Source organism: Protopterus annectens, chromosome 8.part0 (genome assembly GCF_019279795.1).
Source record: "Protopterus annectens isolate FY-2018-M chromosome 8.part0, PAN1.0, whole genome shotgun sequence".
NCBI classification, from domain to species: domain Eukaryota; kingdom Metazoa; phylum Chordata; order Ceratodontiformes; family Protopteridae; genus Protopterus; species Protopterus annectens.
In genome coordinates this window covers 428,128,718-428,153,553 of record NC_056741.1, presented here as the reverse complement: position 1 = coordinate 428,153,553, position 24,836 = coordinate 428,128,718, and the positions used below count along the sequence as shown (strand labels likewise).

Here is a 24,836-nt window from a genome sequence, read left to right as displayed (position 1 = left end):
GGACCTGAGCTGTCAATGGCAGAGGCACCAATAGAAAGTGATGGAGCTAACAACGAAACCTCTGCTTGTACCCAAAGCCAACATCCTGGATCTAAGACCCACTTTGTTCTAACAAAAATCAGAGGAGGGTTTAGTCGAGAAATGGGGCTTTCTTGGATCTGATCCTGACTCTCTCAGGTATCTAGGATCATGGGACTCCAAGATCGCTGGTCAGATCAAAGAAGGAGACTGACTAGGTTGGGCAGGTGTACTCAGGGATCTAAGAGGGGACAGAGTTGGAAGAACCACTATCTGGATCTGAGCCCAGAGGAATCTCTGCATCGTCTTGTCCATATCAGCTGCAGATAAACTCCTAAAGGATCTGGAAGAAGCCATGGATACAGGTCAAGACTGTTTCTTAGTGGTTTCCAACAACTTAGAGGGCAAAGCTGGGAAACAGATCTCATAGCAAACTCAGGAGTTCGGATATGAGCCAGAGGTAGATGCCATAGGGGAACCAGAAACTGTTACAACTCAGATCGGATCCGAAAAGGGCTTTGGATCTGAGGGACTAGACATTGGTATAGTATCTGAGCTGGTTGGATCCAAAGTCTGGGTAGATTTAGTAGGAAGCTCTGAAGAAGTCCTCAATGAGTTTTGAGGGAACATCCTAGAGTCAGAGGAGCCCTACTGATTATTTTGAGGAGGTTTGAGCCTCTGGGGAGGAAGATGAAGAGGCTGGAAGTAGGACTTTTAAGGTAAGTTTGTTACAGCAATCAGCAATAGCTCAAGGACTGAAACCAGCACAAATATAGCAAGCCAATCACAAGAGTTCAGGCCCCAAACAATACACATATTTCTTGTGGGCATCATGATTGGAAATATTGTGCCCACAAGAACAACAACATTTAAACCCTGAAGGTTTGTCTGACATGCTGTTTACTGGCAAAGATACCAACAAAAGCAGCACAGTTCAAAGTACAAAATATACAGTATACATTACAAGGACCAACTAAATGATAGCAATGAAGCAAAGTAAAACCAGCTATATATAATCTATTTTTTTTTTGTATTTTGGTAAATAAACAGAGAGTGCCAAAGCACTAAGACAGGGGAAAAGGGAAGCAGAAAAACCTAATACCTTTGAAAAACTCAAGCGGGTAGGTAGAGGAGGTAGTAGTAACTACATAATTTGCTAAAGAGAAGGAATTGTCATAACCACTAGAAAAAAAAAATAACTCTTACAAGGATGAGACCAGATCAAACCTTGTAAAAACGGCAAACAAGATCTGAGGAGTTGGGGATAGTGTGATGCATTGTGGGTAGAGGGAGGAGCTCAAGACTAGTATCCAAGTCTTGAAAATGCAGCAGAGTCAGATCAAGGGTTTGATTCATAACCCATCATTGAGGAAGAATGAAAAGGGCAACATCAGATCAAATGTTAAATTGTATTTTTACCGTCAGATTATTTTGTGCATGACAAAAAGCCTGGGTCATGGATGAAAATGGTCATTTGACTATTCCAATTACCCAGTTAATAAACTGCAATAAAAAATATACATCTAAATCACTTTATACATATTTATATATATATATATATATATATATATATATATATATATACTATTCTAATATATATATATATATATGTATATATATATATATATATATATATATATATACACACACACACACACACACACACACACACACACACACACACACATATATATATATATATATAGACACACACACACACACACACATATATATATATATATATATATATATATATATATATATATATATATATATATATATATATATATATATATATTGGTCTTCTTCACTTCACCTACAGCTCATTTGACTAACTTTCATTTGCCCGAGTCCAGATCACTAAAGTTCAAATTACCGACAACTCATTTGATTTACTGTCATTTCACCAACTTTTAAGCTATAGACATGATGTGGGTTTCCCTGCAACTGTAACTTGCTTGTGATAAAAAGAATTACTGTAACTTATAATGCTGACTGTCAGAATACCAATAGTCATGTAGAACGTAGTGTTGTAGTGTTTCTAAATGTGGGTACATTTTTGTGGGAAGTATCTAAAGTAATATGGTGGATGTTTTTGTGCATTCCCATCAGTAGTGGCAGCGTGTAGAGTACTGTAAGGCATATAAAAGGTATATGCCCTTTTCCCCACTGTAGTGTGATCTTAGAGTTAGTATATATAGTTGCGGGGCACGGCCCCCCACCTAGTTAGGTTTTATATTGTCCGGATTCTGTTTAGAGGGTAAGTAAGTAGTATTTAAGTTCTGGAAAGAGTTAGTCATTGGTGTTGTAAATGTGCTTGTCTGCGGTGTAAAATCTATTATGTTGAAATTCAGCATTGTAAGCTGTCAGTGAAATGAGAGTCAGTGAAATGAGTTGTAGGTGAAGTGATGTAGATGTATATATATATATATATATATACACATACATGCACACACACACACACACACACACACATATATATATATATATATATATATATATATATATATATATATATATATATATATATAAACGTGTTTTCTGTAATGCTGTACTGAAGTTCAGTAGATAGACACTCAAAAAGATTGACACCCTAATGAGCATGCTCCAAGGCACAACCTCAGACCATGGTAAAAAAATCGGCTGTTTTTTTTTTTTTTTTGTACAGGGGGATTAAGGGCCCCACACTCACTGTTAAGTACTAAGCACTGTTTCCTTACCCGTACAATTATACAGACATATTAAGCTAGTGGTAATTATTTTTCCATTTAGCTGATCATTTTTTTGAATTGGTTTAGTGATTCAAAGACAGTGTTACAAAGATAGCCAAGTACAATGTTTTTTTTTAAAGAATAATCATGTCTCAACAATTTGTGTGTGTGATCAGTAACAATATACTACAACTACACACACACACACACACACACACACACACACACACACACACACACACACACACACACACACACACACACAGAGTAGCAAGTTAAACTTACTGCTTTTTGAGCAATGGGAGAAAAACAAAAACACCTATAGAAAAACAAAATACATGAACATAAAAACTTCATAGTTAGAGTTCAAGCAAGTGCTGGTTTACATAATACCAGGCAATAAGGAAATAAACATCCTTTACACTGATTTACCCCTAAAACTGAAGATGCAAGGTGGAGACTTTAATTACTAAGGCATTGTGCTACTGACTAATTATTCAGTATTTCAGAATGCTGGTAGTGAGATTAACTACACTATTAGGAAAACAATATCCCTCTCAAACTAAATATTACCCTCAAAAAATAAGACAATAATCTTTGACTCAAAGCAATTATATGTATTCATTTACATAAACATCTCTAAATTGTGTGAAATAAAATAAATATTATTTAATTCTCATCAATCCTACAAAGCTGGTCTCAGCATTCAGTAGCACTGTTTTGGAGACTGCACCTAATATATGAAAAAATATACAAAGAACTGTGCAATTCTTTTGCAGCATTTTTTTCCTAAGCAAGTAACTGTTAAACAGTTATTAATCCATAATGTTTGCCAGTGGTCATTAGAAGATCTTACCAAGTATAAATTTGACTTCACATCTACAATTGGCTAAGTCCATTTGAAAACCAAAAAATCTCAATACCTCTGTCTAGAATTTAAAGAAAACGGAAGGTATACCACACTGAGAAATACTGTTTTTATTTTTTCTCCAAAATACAATTGCTGTAATTTATTACCAATTCTGTAATGATGAGCCTTTATGAACGGATATGAGATGATTTCAGTGCTCCAAGGATTTTTGTAGATGCAAGGCCTTGAAAATTATAAATATATATAGTGCTCAGAGAGGCAACAAGAGATATTAAAGACTGACAAATATCTTCTGAGCCTCCAGGCAGCAAAGAATCTCTCTTAATGTGGCCTAAATTAAACGTAATTTTTACAAGTTCCTGATTAAAATAAAAACAATTTCAACAAATGAAAAAGGTTGCTTGACTCAAACTATTGTTGAGGCGATAAACTAAAAGCCACTAACAAAGCCCTGAAATCTGGCTAGCTGTTAGCCACAGGGGGACAGTGTTTTCCTTTGAGTCTGTCAAAGCTGGCATTTTATGAAAAAAACAGCAGGGTTAAGGGGTGGCTTTGGAAGGAATAAAGAGAGTTGGGGGAAGGGGAATATGAAATGGAACATAAAAGGTTAACATCTATCAAAAAAAAAACTTTAAAATATCAGAGATACTGAGACTTCTACCTCCACGGCTTTCACTGTCGGCTGGCTTCACCTGGATCGGCCGATTCATCTGAAAAGAAAGAAAAAAAGGAAACAAGTACAAAAATTAGTCTGCAGTGAACAAAAACATACAATATCACTCCTGAACTTTCAAAGACGTGCATAACAGTATGACTCTGAATTTTCAGTTTGTTGATAGCAAATATTATTTTTATTGTTATTATGTTCAGGGACTCAGGGACTTAGTTAACTATTTATGGGAAAGCACAGTCTTGTCAGTCACACATTCCATTTTACTTTCTTTCTCCATATAGATGTTTGCAGCTGTCAATTTATTTAGTCATTCCGCATTAAAGGTGATGCATTTGTCCACAGATTGCGATACACTAGTGGTGAATGGTAAGTGTACAAACTTCTTGCAAATGATGGTGTCCTACAGAGATATCGGACTGAAAGACATCTGCACATTCACCATTTATCTCGTGTGCATCACTAACTGTGTACAGGTGTAACTATTCTCACTTACTGTCTGAAAGAAGGAATAAAGTTTGATAACTACAGTCCTTTAGATGAAGAATGACAATAAAGAGCAAATATGATAGTAGGCTGTAATTCCCATAAACAGTTAAATATGTCAGACTACAATCCCAGACCAAACCTCATGTGACTACAGACAAGATACTCCCAAGAAAGGAGAATAAACATGCCTCCTGTAACATGAAAAATACAGCTTTATGCTAAAACGCTGACCTTTAAAATGTAATACACACACACACACACACACACACACACACACACACACACACACACACACACACACACACACACACACACAAATATTTTCATTACTGTTAAATAATAGTGCTGGTACAGCCTGAAAAAAAAAAGAATGGAGTTTTATTTTATTTTCATTTTATTTTTATTTTATTTTACATTTGTTGACTGGGATAGTCTGACTGGATACTTGTCCATTTTCAGCGGAGGCCCGGGGAGAAAAGCTCCATACGTACATACAAAAAAACTGTTACATTAATCAAGTTAAAGCACTGTTGCAGATACAATAGATAGGACAAAAGTCATTCATTCTGTCATATATAAATCTGATTTGTTATAGAGTAACAATTAGGAAGCAATGTAGGGGTGGCCAAAAGACCTCTTTAGCACATGTTTATATTGCCAGAGTTAGTCAGGATTAGAGCAAGGACATAGCCATTGCCTTTTAAAGTACTGTTTTAGATTTTTTTTTAATTGGGTTAGAACAGGTTCTGAAGCAAGCTCAGCAGGAAGTGAGTTCCATGTTTTACCAACAGAGTTGGCATATAGTCTCCACATGAGTTGTTGCTTTTGAGGGTTTGGACTCATGGCCGGCCTTAGGCATAGGCGAACTAGGCGACTGCCTAGGGCGCCGTACAGGCCGGCCTCAGAAAGAGCACTATTGTTAAGTATTTATTTATTTTAATTAATAAAATTTGCATTCTTCTCAGCTCCCTGTTCAGGAAGCCTGATCCATAGCATGAGGGGGGTGAGCACCCTCCCACTTACAGCTGCAGGTTGGCCTGGAGACTAAAAAAAAATAAAAAAAAAATCACAGTGCACGAGTCTGTTACCTTAAGAAGGAACATTAACATGCATGCATCATGACGCCAGCGCGGACGTAAATACATTCTTCAGGCCTGCTCGTAATTTAAACTAGCAGTTCTTTTAAGAAATAAGCCAAGTCTGTGTGTCCGCGTTTAGCCATTTGGTTTACAAAGAAGGTAAGTGTATGTGTGTTTGTGTTTAAGTGAAATTTAAGCCACTCACATCTGTATGAGAGAGAAAGTGTGTGTGTATTTGTATGTATGTATGTGTATGGAATTTTAATTTAGCTGTTCTGTTTGCGAGAGATAGTGTGCGTGTGTTAATGTGTGAGAGTAGATGTGTGTACATGTGTGTTGCTGATATGGTGAAAGTCTGTAGCAAAATCGCTTTATCTGTGATGATTATACATTTACAAAATATTGCATATAGTGCATTTTTAAATGTGTCCCAAAGCAGACCAGACAAACAGAGAGAAGGTAGGTGTGTGTGTGTGTGTGTGTGTGTGTGCGTGCGTGCGTGTGTGTGTGTGTGTGTGTGTGTGTGTGTGTGTGTGTGTGTGTGTGTGTGTGTGTGTGTAATGTAAACTTAGTGGTTCCGTTTGTTTCTGTATGACAGAAAAAAGTGCGTGTCTGTGTTGTATGAGAGAGTAGAGTAGGACTGTGTGGAATTTAAACTAGTTGTTAGTTGCTGTATGAAAGAAAAGGTGTGCGTTGCTATGTGAGAGTAGGTGTGTGTGTGTGTGTGTGTGTGTGTGTGTGTGTGTGTGTGTGTGTGTGTGTGTGTGTTTGTGTGTGCGTGTGTGTGTGCGTGCGCGTGTGTTTGTTTAGCATAACTTTTCAAGTGTCTAGATTTAGCATTATAGTTTTTGTCTGTTTCATAAAGTTTGTGGTTTTCTAACAAATCAGGGAGGACTGAAGTCACAAAATTATATGTATATGAGTTTTAAACTTTGCATTCTTCACAAAATATATGCTGATACAAATGCTGTTATTCTTTTAGCTTTCTAAATTAAAAAGAGCACTACTTCAAACTGTCCCTAATTTTTAGCCATTGCATCCATGTTATTTTAGGCTTTGTGCAGATTTTTTGCAGTAAGAGGTTGAGAGGTATGTATATCTTTCAGCTGTACAGATGTTTGCAGAACATCCAGATTCTTGCCTCATATTTTTGGCCTATTCCTCATAAAATGTGTGGTTTTCTGGAAAATCACGAAAGATTGAAATAATTAAATGTTATACATTTGAGTTTCAGTCTTCATTTCCTTTAGACAATGCCTGCTAAGCTGTTATTTTGGCAAGTTTTTAAGTCTATAAGAGCAATATTTATAATCTGTCCTTCTTTTGGAGCCTTTGCCTCCCCCCCCCAATATTTTAGGCTTTGTCCAGCTCTCTTTTGCTAAGAAGTTGAGAGGTATGGAGGCATTGTATGTAATGCCCTAGTTGCCAATTATTTGGTGCATTTTAAGGTGAGATAGTGGTTCTGCATTCCTGAGTGTGTCTTCCTTTGTTTAAGATGCCTAGTGACTTTGAACTTGTTGGTTTCTCAGTCATTCCCTATTGTAGTATTACCAGTTTACCAGATTATTTTTATGTTGTTGTTCTTCTTTTGGCTTTTCCCAGTTAGGGGTCGCCACAGCGGAACTCCGGTCTGCTAATGATTGGCAGTAGATTTTTATGGTGCCAAGGTGCCAGCCCAATGCCCAACCTTCAACGAAGGCACGCCCATTCACGCATGTCTTTCGAATGCCGCTTGACCGCAGGGAGGACATGCAGACTCCACACAGAAGGCGCTCCAGCTGAGAATCGAACGGGATAACCTCTTGCTGTGAGGCAACAACGCTACCGCTGCACCACCGCGGCTTTACCAATTTTTTTATGTAACATAGGCAATTCATTCTTAAAGGGCAGCAAGCACTGAATTTGTAGATGAAACACTGAAATATAAAGTTGCTTGCCAGTAACAGCCTCTTCCTTAGTTACGAATCTCTTTAATGTGGAATTATTCGGATGACATTTACTTCTGCAGAGATTGTGCTTATTGACTTATACTGATGGATTGTAATGATAGAAGTTTGAGTGGCCTTTTATAGTTAAAATATTCTGAAATGGGCAGTTCTGTCATTATTGGGAAATGCATTGTTTCATTGCTTACTGGAAAAAATGTTCAAAACTACAAATTTAAAGCACAAAGCTACAAATTTAAAACACACACTAACTAACAAATGTTGCCTTATTATACAGGGAATTTGCAAGCAGCATTAGTAGCATAATTGCCTTTGGTGCAGAAAGCTGTGGATTCTACTCCCACACCATGTAGATGAAGTGCTGATATTGCAACTCCTAAATGATTGCTGATTATTTGGTGCATTACAAGGGGGGTAGCAGTTTTACACTCCTGAGTGTGTCTCCTTTGTATGAGATATGTAGTAACTATGAACTTGTCAGTTTTAGTCATTTCCTTTTGAAATATTACCAGTTTATCAAATTTTTAATTGTATGAACCAGCAGGAAACAAACTTTAGAAAAACAAATAGGAGTGCTCAGTAGCCAAAGTAGTCGGAATGCCTTAACGCAGTTTTATTGAAATACAAAATAAATAGCGTTTTCGCTACTGCATACATGTAGCTTCCTCAGAGGCTAAAAACACAGAAAAGGCGCCAACCAGTTTTTATACTATAGGCTGCCTAATTAAAATCAGCTGTTATTCGTGAAAACATCACTTCCTTAAAGTTACACAATATATTTTCTTAAAAAATGTTTTCTTAAAAAACAATCCTAAAAATCTATCCTGAAACATTTTTAACAATTATCAACAATAATGTATCGTGTCCCTATGTTAGTGATAAGTTCTTAAAATTAAATGCATTTATGGTAAAAACAAATAACAAATTTTATGAAGCACAAAATAATGTTTTTTGTGCAAAAATGTTATAATACTTTCTATAAGAAATTAGTTTAACAAATTTGGCAAAATGTATATGCGCACACACACCAGGTTAAACATTCTGATCACATCCAAACCATAAGTAAATTCATGTTACAGTTCTAAATAATCAGCGTAAGTAAGCCTTATATTTTAATACAGGGGCTATATTACAGCTTTCGTTTAAACCTGGCATATTGAAGGCATCCAATTTGAGCTGCCAGTGTAATTCTAAAATTTCTAATAATAAGGAAGTAGGTCCTCCCCTAATAGATTTCTGTTTGCAGTCAATGCCCATAAAGACAAAGCTGTGTCCATGGTTAGATTCCACATGTTTGGCAAGCGCATTCTCAGTTTTTTTGTTTCTGATGGCATATATGTGCTGGTATATGCGCTCTCTGAATTTTCTGTCAGTCTTTCCGACATAAAATGCCGGACAGCATACGCAGAGAGCAACATATATAACCGATTTTGTGTCACAGTTTATTTTGTAGTTAATCCAGAATTTTTGTTGGCCTATGCTAAAAGAACTACCGGATTTCACGACATGGCACCAATTACAGGACCCACAAGTGAAACACCCTTTAGTTTTTTGAAGACCTTGATTTAATACATTTGTTTGTAACAATTCTTTAATATTGCTACCTCTCCTGAATGTCACTCTTGGTCTATTACCTAATTTCTCAACTAAAAAAGAATTAAATTGGATGCCTTCAATATGCCAGGTTTAAACGAAAGCTGTAATATAGCCCCTGTATTAAAATATAAGGCTTACTTACGCTGATTATTTAGAACTGTAACATGAATTTACTTATGGTTTGGATGTGATCAGAATGTCTAACCTGGTGTGTGTGCGCATATACATTTTGCCAAATTTGTTAAACTAATTTCTTATAGAAAGTATTATAACATTTTTGCACAAAAAACATTATTTTGTGCTTCATAAAATTTGTTATTTGTTTTTACCATAAATGCATTTAATTTTAAGAATTTATCACTAACATAGGGACATGATACATTATTGTTGATAATTGTTAAAAATGTTTCAGGATAGATTTTTAGGATTGTTTTTTAAGAAAACATTTTTTAAGAAAATATATTGTGTAACTTTAAGGAAGTGATGTTTTCACGAATAACAGCTGATTTTAATTAGGCAGCCTATAGTATAAAAACTGGTTGGCGCCTTTTCTGTGTTTTTAGCCTCTGAGGAAGCTACATGTATGCAGTAGCGAAAACGCTATTTATTTTGTATTTCAATAAAACTGCGTTAAGGCATTCCGACTACTTTGGCTACTGAGCACTCCTATTTGTTTTTCTAAAATTTTTAATTGTAATATAGGCAATTCTTCAAGGGCAACATACAGTGAATTTGTTGAAGAAGCATTGAGGTGTAAAGTTGTTTGCCAGTAGCAACCTCTTCATTCTTTAATGTGGGATTATTCAGATGATTTTACTTCTACAAGATTGTGCATTGAGTGATATTGGTGGATTGTAATGACAGGTCTAGCCTTTTATGGTTGAAATTTTCTGAAATGAATAGTGTTATTATTGATTTTATACATCTTTTCATTGCTTATTAAAAGAACGTTAAACTGCAATTTAAAACACTTTCTAACAAGTGGCAGTGGTATTATACAAGGAATATAATTTACTATAATCGGGAAGGTGAGTCAAAGAACGAATACATGCATGCATGGCCCTAAAAATGTGTGCAAGGAGTCTGTTTTGAAAACAGCCCAAAGATAAACTTAATGGCCAGATGCATTTTCTATGAATGTGGGCTTTCATGCCATTTCAATGCAGAGAAGTTTAATGCTTATGCTAAGTCTGTTTTCATTGCGAGACTGTATTGTTTAGCAAATGGATATCTGTGTTTGTGCTATTCTAGCATAAGCTACTGTACACAGGGAGGAGAGAGGTTGCTATTCTACTTTCACTGAGCAGTAAGACTCACTCGCCTACCCCAAAGTAAATTAAACTGTTTAACTTAAGCAATCCTTTGAAACAAGGCACATGGGCTTCTATTTTTTGTGGACATGACTTTTATAGTAAAATATGTGTGAAGGAGCAATAGATAAAGCAGGTTTATTAAAGGAAAATTCCACCGTCCTTCACTTGCAGTTTAACTACATAACAAGGTATCTTTTATTCCTATGCATTTAAATTATTGAAGGAAAAGACTGAAGTGGCCTACCTGTGGATGTGGCTTACAGGGGTGTGCATTAGTATGGTGTGGGTGGGGCTTAAGGGGCACTGGAGTACTACTTTGCCTAGGGCGTCATTTCAGCTAAGGCCGGCCCTGTTTGGACTAGTAATTTGTTGGATGAGTGAAGTGTCTTCAGGTTGCTGTAAGGGGTGATAATTAAGTACAGGTGTGTTTTCAGGTTGGTAGAGAATTTTATGTGCTACTATTAGCGGATTGTACTGAAGTTGGATAGGCAATTCTAGCCACCCTTGATTCTTTAGGTTCAGACAGTGATGTGCTCTGTATGCTGCTCCAGTGGCAAATCTAGCAATATGATTAAACCAGCTATGCTTTAATGTAAAAAGAGTTATGCCAGTTCAAACAGCATGACATATTATTGCAATACATGCAGCACAATGATTGCACTTCAAAACTGAGAAAAAATTACCTTCTTGTAGTGAGGTTCATACAGAAACAACTTCTGTAGGCCTTGCACTGACTCGCACACAGAACTCAACACAAGACTGTATTGGAAATCTATTCAATGGCTTTAGAAGCTGTGAATAATTTATCTTTGCTACACAAGCAACAATTAAAGTAAAAAATAATGCATTGGACTCTTGAGTGTGCCATCCTTCGGATGAGATAATAAACTGAGACCCCATCTGCTTGAGTTGGTGATAGCTTCGGTGGATATAAAGATTGCATGGCACTTATTGAGAAAAGTAGGAGAACTTCCTTTGTGTCCTGGGCAAATTTTCCATAGTTATAATGAATACCACCTCAGGTCTCCCCTGAAGATATCATTTAGCCTAGTGGGATTAAAGTGTTCAGTAAAATATAAATATATAAAATAAGATAAAATAAAACCATTCAGGTCCCGGAACATTATTACAAAGGACAGGTTAGTAATGAAGTGTAGACAGTACAATGTAATGCAACTATCAAAAATGCATGACAAAAATTATAAAGGCAATAATAACAATATAAAAATAATTTTCATAGCTTAGTAACTGCAGACAAGACCTCATATAATATCCTGTTCATGATACCCACAAATCAGAAAGCATATCCTACAGTCCTACTGCCTCTGATTTTATCCACCTTGGTCTAGTGCCTTTTTGTGGATTACTACCAACAGTAAGCGAGGCTTAACCAAACTATGTTTATTTTCATGAAGAAGTGCACACACACACACACACACACACACACACACACACACACACACACACACGCGCACACACACACACACACACACACACACACACACACACACACACACACACACACACACACACACACACACACACACACACACACACCGCACTTTCCCAGAGCAGGTAATGATAACTCTCCAGTGCCACAACCTCTTTCTACAACTCATGATATAGTGGTCACCAACAAGACCAATCTAGTACAAAGGTCTCAGTTACTGAACACTCTTTCAATGAGACAACCAGTACATTCAATTATAGTATCTTATAATCAGTCTCACTTTAAAAAGGATGGATTCCAACAGTAATACCAGGGAAGTGAGGTTATCCTTATAAATGAATAAGATGTGAGCCTGAATTGTTTATAATTGAATAAATGAAAATATTTTAAGGAAAAAATGTGTAAGAGCATACAAAAGACCAGTAAAACATATATAATTCAGTATCTGATTGACAGAGAAGAGCTAAAAACTATATTTTAAACAGATAGTTGGAAATATATTAATTCATCATTCAAAAAGTACTGATTAAACCATTGTTAGCGAACACTCTTGCTGACAACAGCCTTGTCAATGTCCAGCTTTTTCAGTTACGAAAATATTTTAAACAGTTACTAAAAATATCCACCAACTGTAGATGATACAAATACTGATTATCTATGTTATTGCTCGCTGTCTCTAGGAAAGCTTGCCTATTTTCTCTTCTCTACAATGCCTGCAAAAGTGTTTTTCTTCTTAAGGTTCGAATAGTGTTCATATGTCCATATTCCACAATAAAGGAAAAGAAATACAGGAATCCATATTTCACAGGTCACAGACAGAAAACAAACAGCAGCAAACGTCCTAGTTCAGTACTTCAGTGAGGTTACTGTTTTTTTTTTTTTTTTGTTATATAAGAATTTCTCTCTCTCCTGGCAGTTAGCACAGGGGTGTACTGCTCTATACAGTTACTTGGTCCTTCATATTCTAGTACTGCAGTGTTTGATTCCTCTGCCTCCACTTGCCTATTGTGTAACATTGAGCAAGTCATTTAACCAGACATTTCTCCTGGGCTACAGATGAAGTGGGTCCATATTGATCAGACAACTATCCTGGTTAACACACACCTTTTCTTTTTAATTGGAATCTGATTATCTTTACCACGTTGGACTGATCATCTGCTGTGGCATGACATCCATTGCAAGTCCCCATTTGATCTCATTCATGAGCTGCTCCTATGCCAACTCCATCCGCTCTCTAAACTTAGTTTTCCAACTTAGTACATATGTTACAACAGACTCTTTATGGGAATCAACTCTACCCTTTTACTTATCATGAATTAAGTCTAGAGTACCCTGCCCAGTGACCATACAGTAGCTGAAATGGTCATATACCTGTGGAATTTTGGAGCATCTTCCTGTTTGCAAAATTAAGATGAGCAGATAATTATCCTACTTAAACTAGTCTGTAAATGATCCCAATTATCATCTTGAGAATAGAATTAAGCTTCTTCACATAAAATTGTTTGTGAATAGTAGGGTGTAGGGTTTAATTGCTTTGCCCACAGTGTTTTTATAAACAGGTCAGCATGTCTGGCATAAAGTCACCCCTCTGTCTCTTTTACCTCCCAGGAAAAACATACGGTAGTGAAAACTTTTAATTGGACATTTGCCATCTGTTTTGCCTCAACACAGGATCAAGCTATTGCCTTAAAATCTCTAGCAATATAATCCACTACCACTACCGAGACATACCTCTTACCTGTGGTGATTGGAATTCAACAGTATCCATGGTTACGCTCTGAAATGGTTCTTTAATAACAAACAAAGGTACAAAGCAGCCTTGACTTTATCTCCTGCCATGTCATTCTTTTGGCATTGCTTACATCTTTTAATACATTGTTATGTCTTTTGCAATATAGAAATAAGGCTCATTTCTGTATGTTTTAAGTCTAGACAGCAAGAAAAAGGAATACTATGGGCTGTGGCTGGAAGTGCCTGATAATAGGCCCTAGGAACAACTGTAGCTGTTATAGCACAGTGTTTTGAAGAAAAGTCTGCTGAGATTTGATTGTGACACTTGTGCCAAACTGTCTCCATTTGTACTGCATTCTGTCCAAAGTCAAATAAATGCATCAAGTTGTGGTATGGGCTACAGTATCTAGACTTCATATGTGGAGTTGAGCTGTGGCTTCACCGAATTGATCTGACCATCAACCATGAGAGCAAATAGAGCAGAAGATGCTGGTGACTGATGACATTTGCCCTAGTGGACATGATTATAAACCAGTCAAACGAGTACAAAAATAGTGTAATGCTCTGTAGATAGAGACAAGCCACCACTGCTGCCAAATACTGGGAGAATCCCTGGGGGGTTGACTGTGGTAAGACCAAATAGCAGGGACAAGAACTAGGGGTAACTTGTGCCTATTCTGAAGCAGCAGGAGGCAGTTTTTATGTGTAGGTAAGAGTCCTGAAGATCAAAATAATACATCCAGTCTCCTCTTGATAAACATGATAGTATGGAATACAGCATGACCATGTAAAAGAGCTGTTGTGTGATGAGATTACTTAGGTTATGATCCAATATGGGCCTAGAGCTGTTGATCCTCTTTCCTTTGCCTGTACTCTGTGATGAGGATAGCATATCCAGCAAGGACAGAGCTGGGCATTTTGGTCTGGACATGGATGGGATGAAATGTCCATATGTGATAATCTCCTAACATATTTCACTGCAAAACTGCACCACTGTAACAGGTGTAGAGAGAACATCTGCTGACCACTTCTGACAGGATGAGACCGGAGTAGGAATCAGGAGTGGCATGAATACCATTAGAGTGAGTATCTCTTCAGACTACTGCATTCCACGGTCATTAGGCCAGCAATGTTGGGATCCAGTTAACTGAGAGGAATCAGATTTTGCTCCTCTGTTCTGGGGGCTCAACATGGTACACTGAAATGTATTCCTCCTTTTTTTTTGTTTGCTACAGGTTGCACCACTGCATGTTGGGCTGTTTTCTCAGCAACAATGTGCCCCCTACCCACAAGGCCCTACTCTCCCTCAGTAGCATACTTAAAAAATAAAGAAGAGAGAGAAAAAAAGGACCTAAGCAATATCTACATTTATCATGACTCTTGGCTGTTGGCAAAAGTAATCTGTTACCTCAGTCACACTTGTTAAAGTATGAGATTTTTTGGCTAAAGAGGACCCAAGCCCTAACTAAAAAAAAAAGAGAAGAAAGAAAAAAAAGATGGATATCCATATCCACCAGAAGTCGCAGATAAGGGCAATGGAAGCAACAGTATGACTAAAGGGTGAAAAGACCCTAATGGCAAGAACATACTTTAACTTTGCAATAAATGTCTCAATCTACTCCAAGGATAAAATGTATGAGGAGAATAAAGTCAACAGCTTGTACTCAATACTGGAAGGAATAGAAAAATGTGCAAATGAAATCAGAAATTGTAGCCTGGGGTCATTAGTCGCCAACAGAATGCATTTATCAGCTGGCAGAAACTGGTGAATAGAGTGGGGAAGAGGAGAGAAATACAGGGTAATGTGGGAGGGGAAGGTACAAATGTAGCCTGGCAAAGTTATATCTACATAAGTCGGTATACGTGGTATGCCAAGTCCTGAAATTAACAAAGACTGCATTCTCCTTAGACACATCTGAGAATACAGCATTATGAATATGTCACTACCCTCTAGGACATGCTGCTAATACCGTTCCAATATTCTTCCATTCTTGACTGGTTTCTAAACGAATTACGGTATTCACCTGATGTGGAAAGAAACATCTGAGATTGCTTCACTATAAGTCAAGAAATGAAAGTTACATACTTACCATAACTCCAAACCTGTGTTGGATACTTTATCTCTGCCAGCTAGAGAACTAAGACAAGCAGAGCTTAGTCCAACAAGCAGGACTTGGCCTGGTAGCTAAAATTTCTCAGACTACCTTAGTTCTTCAATTTCTACCCTCAATCCTGCATGACTAAGGACTCTACTCCAGATTTCCGACAGCCAAGAGAAGGCAAGCATTACAATAGAGAAGAATATCTCTAGTCAGAACCCTAAATACAAATGTGTCATCAGGTCTGAGGTAAGGGATGGTGAGTGGAGGTGATGATGGAGATGAAATTACCAACACAAATCTAAATTAGCAACACTAATCTAATGTAAGTACATAACTGTCATATCATAAGTTGGAAGTTTCAGATCCATCATCAGTTGGGCAGAGTAAAAAGTTAGCACTACTGGAGTTTATGAGCTTATGATAATCAAAGTGCAGGACAGAAAAACATAAAAAAAATGTGTGAAATCTTCAAGAGTTTGGATGATGATGATAAGATTTAGAAAGGAAGTCTAGAACAGGAGTCCAATTTCCTTCATTGTTTGGCACCAGAAAAATATCTGAATAGAATTTAGCCTCTGCTTGATCTGAGAGAAGACGTTTTCCTGAGAAAGCATACTGTGGCAGGAATGAATAGAGTAGATTGACTGAATAAATTAATCAGACTCCTTTGTAAAAGAGGAATGAAATCTTACTGCCAGTTATAGCCTTTTTGTAGAATGGTCAGAATTTAAGTGTCTGATGTTATCTACCATCACAGATGGAAGTGAAAATCTGGACTTTGGGAAACTGTACAGGATGCCAGAGTGGGGTTGAAAGGACAGACAATAAATCCCATAATCAGTTGGCTTTTTAATTGCCTCTTCTTTTGTGAGAACCACATTCTCTGAAAAATTAGGTCAGCCATTAATTTCCTCATGTTGCCAGCTTAGACATGTTAGGTTAACAACTGAGTATTTAGAAGATTAAGGTGGAAGAAGTATAAACATTCTTCCTCAGCCTATCAAAGTTTTTTCATGTCTTATCAGAAGGAATGGGGTTAACTGCAGTAAGTTGCTTGACAGAAGTAAAATTTGACAGGTCTGTCCTGGGATTTCAAAAGACAAATGGGAGCTGGTAGTTTACTATCAGGTAAATCACTTATTTGCAAGGAAACCATCTTCTAAGGCTAGCAAGATGAAAATATCCAGTTGTAACAAGTAATAATACCGTGGATGGGGTTTTAGCAATTTCTTTTTACCCACACTGAATTAAGTCCTTCATTCTATCAATAGTAATTGAAAACTCCTCTTTAGGACAATAATCTGAATAATAATCTCCCATATAGTCAGATTCCCCACCCAGATATGGAAAATTTCACATTACAAAAAATAAGATCAAAGTAGCATCGATCACTGAAATTGCTACACCCAATGATTACAGTGTCTTACGTACAGAGAGGCACAAAGTCATAAAATACCAGGAATTGCAGGTAGAAATGAGGGCAATGTGGAAGAAGGATAACTAGACATTTTCAATAGTAGTAGGAGCAATGGGTATTATAAAAAAAAATTTACAGTCATATTTAGCTATGTTACCAATAAATGTAACTCTATTGGACAGCACAGTGGTGCAGCGGTAGCATTATTGCCTCACAGCAAGAGGTTCTCCAGTTCAATTCTCAGCTGGAGTGCCTTCTGTGCGGAGTCTGCATGTCCTCCCTGCATTAGTGTGGGTTTCCTCCAGGAGCTCTGGTTTTCCTCATACGTTACAAAGATGTGCGTCTGGAGTGTTTCTCCCTGGGCCTCCACTAAAAATTGGCTTTGTTCCATGTCAGACTTTCCCGGTTGACAAATGTTAAATAAATATGAACTGCAGAAGGAGTCAGTTCTGGGCACATTGCGGGTGCTGCGAAGGGCGCTTTTGGCTAATATCTAAGATTCAGACAATACTAATTGTGTGGAATTTAATCATGCTTTTATGGTATTAGAAACCCAAAATTCTTGGAGAAATTAAACAGACAGAAACAGACAGCATTTACAGTAATTTAGAAAAAACTCAATCATGGCAATAGAACAAAATCATTAACAAAAGAAAGTCTTATGGCACTAAGGATCATTTGCTGCTAAATAAAGCCACACTTTAGAATTGCAAAAAGGGGAATAATTATGGCATGGATGTATTACAAAAATGCATTTGGCAGGATCCCACAGTCATATACTGCAATATTTATGCAAAGTAGAAAGCCAAACTAATCAATATAAAAAAGCAGCTCCAAAAATATTTGGAGAGAATACAGACAAAGGCACCCAGATATGAAAAATTTCACAATACAAAAAATAAGATCACAGAGTGGAAGGTAGAACAGAAGATTAGTGGAGTAAAAGTTAAACAAATATGAAGCTGAAGTTATGGAATACCTGTGAAGTGAAGAATTTAGTGCAGAAAGTCTAACACAGGTCATGTCACAGCATGATGGTGCAATAAGTCCCCCAAGTAAGGAGAAAAAGGAGGAGCAGGAGACATCTGGAGAAGAAATATGGACATGGGTGGAAAAAAGATTTAATATGGTGCAATATTTATGCAAAGGAGAATGCAAAACTAATCAATACAGCAAGGGAAGGAGCAGGAAACAGTGGTAACGCTGATGCAATCAATGTTGTGGACTGATAGGCCTGTGACTTTTCATTTGAAAGACCAACAGATGATGCAGGATGCAGCTGAAGAGAATATGTCACAGGAAGATGTTCTGGAACTTTCAGGAGAATGTCTGCATTGAATAGTGAATAAAGAATGCACTTCAGCTTAGAGGAAAATGATCTAAGAAAAGAGTTGCTTGATTTAATAGAGATGGATAGACATATTAAGATCAATGAAATAAGTAAATTACAGGAAGTCAATAAGACCCAAAATGTTAGAAGTATGATAAAGCAAATGAGCACAGTAACAAGACTAATAACAGAAATTCATATAATATTGTTGCGTCTTTCGGCTTTTCTCTGTTAGGGGTCGTAACAGTGGAATTCCAGTCCACTAATGATTGGCAGTTGATTTTTATGTGCCAAGTTGCCGGCCCTGACGCACAACCTTCAACAAAGGTACGCCCATTCACGTATGTCTCCACGCAGAAGACACTCTAGAAATTCATATAATATAACAGAAGTAAATAGGAAATATTACTGTGTAACTAAATTAATAACAGATAATGTTTCCCACAAAAATACAAGGGAGTAAAGCAAAGGAAGGGTGGAAATCAAATGCCATCATGGAAGTATTGAATAAAGGAAACTCTAAAGCAATTGCCTCAATAAGTGTTAATGTTAAAAGAGTACAGAGGAGGGAATAAATCAACAAAAATACTTGGAAAGATAGATATGATGAAAAAAATTGTACAGGATGTCACAGTGTGGTTGAGAGGACAGAAGATGAAGCACAGGATGTCACAGTGTGGTTGAGAGGACAGAAGATGAAGCACAATCAGTATTAGAAAAGGCCAAGATTTATCATACAATATTGCAAATGATACACTAAAGAATTGGCAGGGGCAACAAAAACTTAAAATATATGCATACAAATATAAAGGAAGAATACAAAATAAGCAATTTATTGATGACCCAAAAAGTTTTATACAGAATTGGGAAACAAAGCAAAATAAATAGAAACACCTCCCCCAAAAAAAAAAATAAGACACATTTTGGAGAAATATCTATGAAGACCCCGTGGAGCATAAAGATGCTGAATGGACAGAAGTAAAAGAAACAGTAAGAAGTTAAAATGTATAGGATATGAAATGTGATGAAGTAACAGAGAAATTGAAACAAAATTAAGAAGAGATCCTCACTGCACATAAGGCCCAGATGCCATACCTTACTTCTGGTTAAAAGTTATTAACATCTTTACATGAAGAGTTAGCCCAGAGTAAGAGCTACTTACAGGCCACCTTAAACAGATAACCCAGTTAACAAAAGGAAAATGATACTCCTTAAGAGTGAAACTGCAAGCTATACTAAAAACAATAGACCAATAACTTGCCTTACGAGATGTATAAACTATACATTGGAATTGATGCTGACAGAGTTTATAGTCATTTAGAAGAAACTCAATCAGGGCAATAGAATATAAGGGTAACAAAAGTCATATGGAACAAAGGATCATTTGTTGTTAAATAAAATAATGGAGAATTGTAAAGAGGGGAAGAAACTAAATATAGTATGTGGATGAATTACAAAAAAGCATTTGACAGCATCCCACATTCATGGATCAAGGAGTGCTTACAAAGCCATAAGATACATCCTAAATTTATCATTTACATTACACTTACCATGAAATAGTGGCAAACCACTTTGCAATTAAACCATGACAAAGAACAAATTATTAACCTAGGGATAAAAATTCAAAGGTGGATATTCCAGGGTGATTCTTTGTCACCACTCTTGTCTTTTTTTGACCCTAGCACTTTACGTGTTTACTTAACAGATTAGGTCTTGCTTACAATTTGGCTCCCAGAAAACAAGCTTGCTTTCACATTTCTCATCTACTTTTTGTGGATGACTTAAAACTGTACAATTAATCAAATAAGGAGTTGAAAGCACAACTGTAAGCGGTTAAAACTTTCTCACCTGAGAAAAGAATGTATTTGGTCTTGATGAATGTGCAAAAAAAAAGTTATGTTCCTACCATAACATTCCATCTGTGTTGTTGATCATCATTCAGTCTTGATGAATGGGACTCAGTTCTGATCCTTGGAACTGGCTTGGCCGCTATACAGCTTGCTCCAGCCAAAAAATTGTCGAGCTAAGACTCTACCCACAATGCCCGTCTCTCCATTACCTCAAATCGAGTTTGCAGGCAAAATATCATGGAATGATAGGTTTACAAAGCAGAAGCCATGTTTAAGGTGAAATCGAAAAGGTTGCTACAACAAGTGCCCAATCCACTAGGAAATCTGCAGGAGGGGGATGGAGGGTGGGATGTCAAGAATGAATGAAGATCGACAACACAGATGGAACATTATGGTAAGAACATAACTTCTTTATCTGATGTTGTCAATCTTCATTCATTCTTGATGAATGGGACAAAGTCCCCAACTACATTAGATCCTGGGTGGCCTTATGAAAGGATATCCCTGAGAACCATAGAGCCAAAGGATGCTCTTCCCCGGGAGACCATATCCAATTTGTAATGAGTGATAAAGGTAAGTGGAGTAGCTGATGTTGTGGCTGCACTTATTTCATCCATGAATGTCCTAGAGTGAAAAATAGCTGATGTGGCTGTAGATCTCGTGGAATGCACTTTAACAGGTCTCGGTAACTTGTGGTTGTTATGACTGTAAATGAATGTAACGCAGTCTCTGAGCGATTTTGATAAGGTCATTTCTGAGACAGGTTTCCCCAGCGATAAACCTGAAAAGGAAACAGATAACTGGTGTGGTTTTCTAGACACCCTGGTCCTGTCAAGGTAGAAATGTAATTGTCTGTGAACATCTAGTAAGTTCAAGAAACATTTGCCTATATTGAAGAAGTTGGAAAAAAAATGGGCAACTCAATTGTCTGATTAATATTAGATTCTTGGACCACCTTAGGAAGAAAGTAAGGGCTGGTTCTTAACGAAACCCTATCCTTATGAAAAATCAAGTAAGCATGTTTCACACATAATGCTTGACTTTCAGAAACTCTTCTGGTGGAAGTAATGGCCACAAGAGAGAGAGTTTCCCAACGACAGAAATTTGAGATGGCAAGTTGATGCTGGCCCAAAGGATGGGCACACCAAAGATTGTAAAACTAGGGTCAAATCCTATGGAACTATAGGATTCTTAAATGGGGGCTTTAGACGCAATGCACCTTTAAGGAAAACTTTGTATAAATGGTGGGAAATTAGAGAATGATTATCATAGCCATTGCGGAAATTAGAAGTGGACACTAACTGAACTTTAATTGTGGAAGCAGTAGCTCCTTGATCAAAGAGGAAAGCTAAAAATTCTAAAACGTTGTCAACAGGAGCTGAAAATGGGTCTAAATCATGTGTACAGGCCCAAATTGCAAATCTCTTCCATTTACTAAGGTAAAGTTTCCTGGTGGAGGGTTTTTGAGAAGTCAGAAGAATTTTTTTGTACTGAGGAAGCTATATTACTCTACCTGCCAACTAATGAAATTAGAGAAACCAAGCTGTCAGCTTGAGAATGTGAAGACTGAGATGCACCAATCCCTGTAGGTGAGACAGCAGGTCTGGACAGGAATCCAGAATCCATGGATTGTGAATCAGATGAGGTCAAAGAAAGGGGAACTAGACTTGGTGGGGCTAAAAGGGTGCAATGAGGATCACTTTGCTTCTCAACCTTTGGGCTTTCTTCAAGAACAGAGGAATGAGGGGAAAGGCATAGAGCAGTCCCGAGGACCAATCAAGAAGTAGTGCATCTCTTGGGGACTCCCTTTAAGAGGGGATTAGGACAAAATAGCTGCTGCATTTGTTATTCAATGGGGAGGCAAACAGGTCACAGCAAGGCTGGTCCCATCGATGAAAGATTTCCATTGCCACTTTGGGATTGAGAGACCACTCATGAGGCAAGAGAATGCATCTGCTCAGTTTGTCCACTATCATGTTGGAACTCCCGGGGATATGTGTTGTAACAAGAAAGCAGTTGGAGGATATCACCCATTGCCATACTCTGAGAGCTTCCCGACACAGGGGGTAAGAACTGGTTCTACCCTGTTTGTTGATGTACCAAACCACTGACATGTTGTCTAATTAAATTTCAGTCTGAGGACAGACTGAAAGGCCTGCAACTCTAAGAGGACTGCCCTCAATTCCAGGACATTGATTTGCAAATTGGCCTCTTGAGGAAACCAAGTGCCTTGGACTGTTCTTCCCAGATAATGCCTCCCCACCCAATTTGGGAGGTGTCCATGGCCACTAAGACCTTGGGCTGAGAGGGAATGAAGGGGTAGCTTAGAAGTGTCTCCTCTGACTTCATCCACCAGAATAGATCCTTCTTGCAGCAACTTGTTATTAGAATGGGATAAGTTATAGGATGTGTTAGTATGGACCACTGTACATTTAAGAGCCATTGAAGTAGCCTCATGTGAAATCTTGCCAAAGGTACTAAGGTTATGGTCACTGCCATAGAGTCTAAAGCTTGGAGGAAAAGAAGAGCAGGAACCTTGTCTTTGGATAAGGATGAATTGTACTTAAGACCTTATTTTTGTAGTCTGTGAAGAGGCAGAGAAGCTACACAAGATATTGTAATGAAACAAACTTCTATAAACTCTAGGTCTTGTCTTGGAGTCAGCTGAAATTTTTCTTTGTTGACCATTATACCCAAAGGATCAAAAAGATGCAGGATAAAATGTATGGCTTGAAGCAGTAGACACCTGGATGGGACGGTGAGGAGCCATTCATCGAAATAAGGAAACACTCAGAATCCATGTAGTCTCAGGTGAGCTGTGCGATGGATTTGGTGAACACCCTGGGAGCTGTGATGAGACCAAAGGGCAGCATTCTGAACTGGAAATGACTGGCTCTTAGCCGAAAGCAGAAAAAGCTTCTTGAGAGTTTCTCTCCTTTTATGTGGTATTATGCATCTTGAAGGTCTACAGAGCAAATCCAATCATTTTCCTCTAGGAAGGGAAGTATAGATTGTACCATGACTATCCAGAATTTTGTTTGCTGAACAAATTTGTTCAGAAGGCTGAGATCCAGTACTGGTCTTCAGTCCCCTGTCTTTTTGGCACTAAAAAAACCTTGAGTAAAATATGCATCCTAGCCGGTCTGGTGGGACTTCTTGGATGACTCTTTTTTTCTAGAAGCTTTTGAATCTCCAAGGCTTCTTGATACCTCTTATTGGGTGGAACATCAGAGAGTCTTCTTTGTGATCTTGGGAAAATAATAAAGGGGGATATAATAACCTCTGGCAATGATTCTCTGCACCTATGTATCGTAAGTTATTAGTCAACAGGTTGTCTGGTGCAGTGAAAGTCTTCCCCTGACTGCTTCCAGAGGTAAGCAATTGGGCCTCCCTTCAGGAGTGCTGGTAGGGTTGTCCAGAGAAGGAGTCTCTGAAGGCCTGATTTCATGGGTCACCTCTGACACAGGGTGGGCGTCTTCCATTAGAGCACCCCCCAATGCCTCAAGGGGACCTCCGACCTACCACTATGCGTATTCCGAAAAGGCCCCTGGGACTTCTTGAACCACATCTACCCACTCCTTTGAGTCCTGGAATAGGATATCTGAGGAGTAGAAAAACGAATGCCCACAGCAGAAAGGGTTTTTCCATCTTTTTTTGCAGCTGGGTAGTGTGTCTTTGACCTTGGGGCCAAACAGGAAGAGTTATCAAATGAAGCATTGATGAAGGAAGACTTAAAAGGCTCCAGAAAATCACACAAATGCCTCCAGGCATGATGTCTTATGGCAACTCCTGAACCTGTTGCTCTGGTCGTCCCCTTGGCTGTGTGAGCGATGAGCCTCATGGACGAGTTTGATATAGACTCCAGGGTGGCCAGCTGACAGGCAACCTTATCCCACACCTCATCAGACAGAGGTCCAATAACTCCTTGATCAGATCCCTCTGGAGTCTAGTAAAGTGTGCCATGAAATTCAAGGATCTCAGGGAGAAGGTCAATGAAGCATAGACCTGTTTTCCAAATCTTTCCATTGTCCTAGACTCCCAGTTATGTGGATGAACAGTGGGACTCTCATCGGCAAGTTTTGATAATATCTTGTCTGGTCTCCAGGGAATTGGTTCTATGGAATCAGGGCCTTCCACACCCACTGTACAATTCATTTAATGAGGTCATCAGTGGGCGGGGGTCACCCAGGAAGTAGATGAGTGAGCACAAAAGGCTTCCAAGTACATGGATTCCTCAGTGGATGGATCTTTGGGCTTCCAATC

At 38.0% G+C, this 24,836-nt stretch overlaps 1 protein-coding gene across 4 annotated transcripts in view; it reads right to left on the bottom strand.

Moving 5' to 3' along the window:
* The window catches only part of CELF3 (CUGBP Elav-like family member 3), a 1,127,909-nt gene that overhangs the window by 463,813 nt on the left and 639,260 nt on the right, over positions 1 to 24,836 (bottom strand). For all 4 annotated transcript variants that reach the window (XM_044079943.1, XM_044079945.1, XM_044079947.1 and 1 more), the window contains exon 3: positions 4,262 to 4,310. In XM_044079943.1, the coding sequence (XP_043935878.1) occupies positions 4,262 to 4,310 (49 nt within the window). The remainder of the gene's footprint in view (positions 1 to 4,261; positions 4,311 to 24,836) is intronic.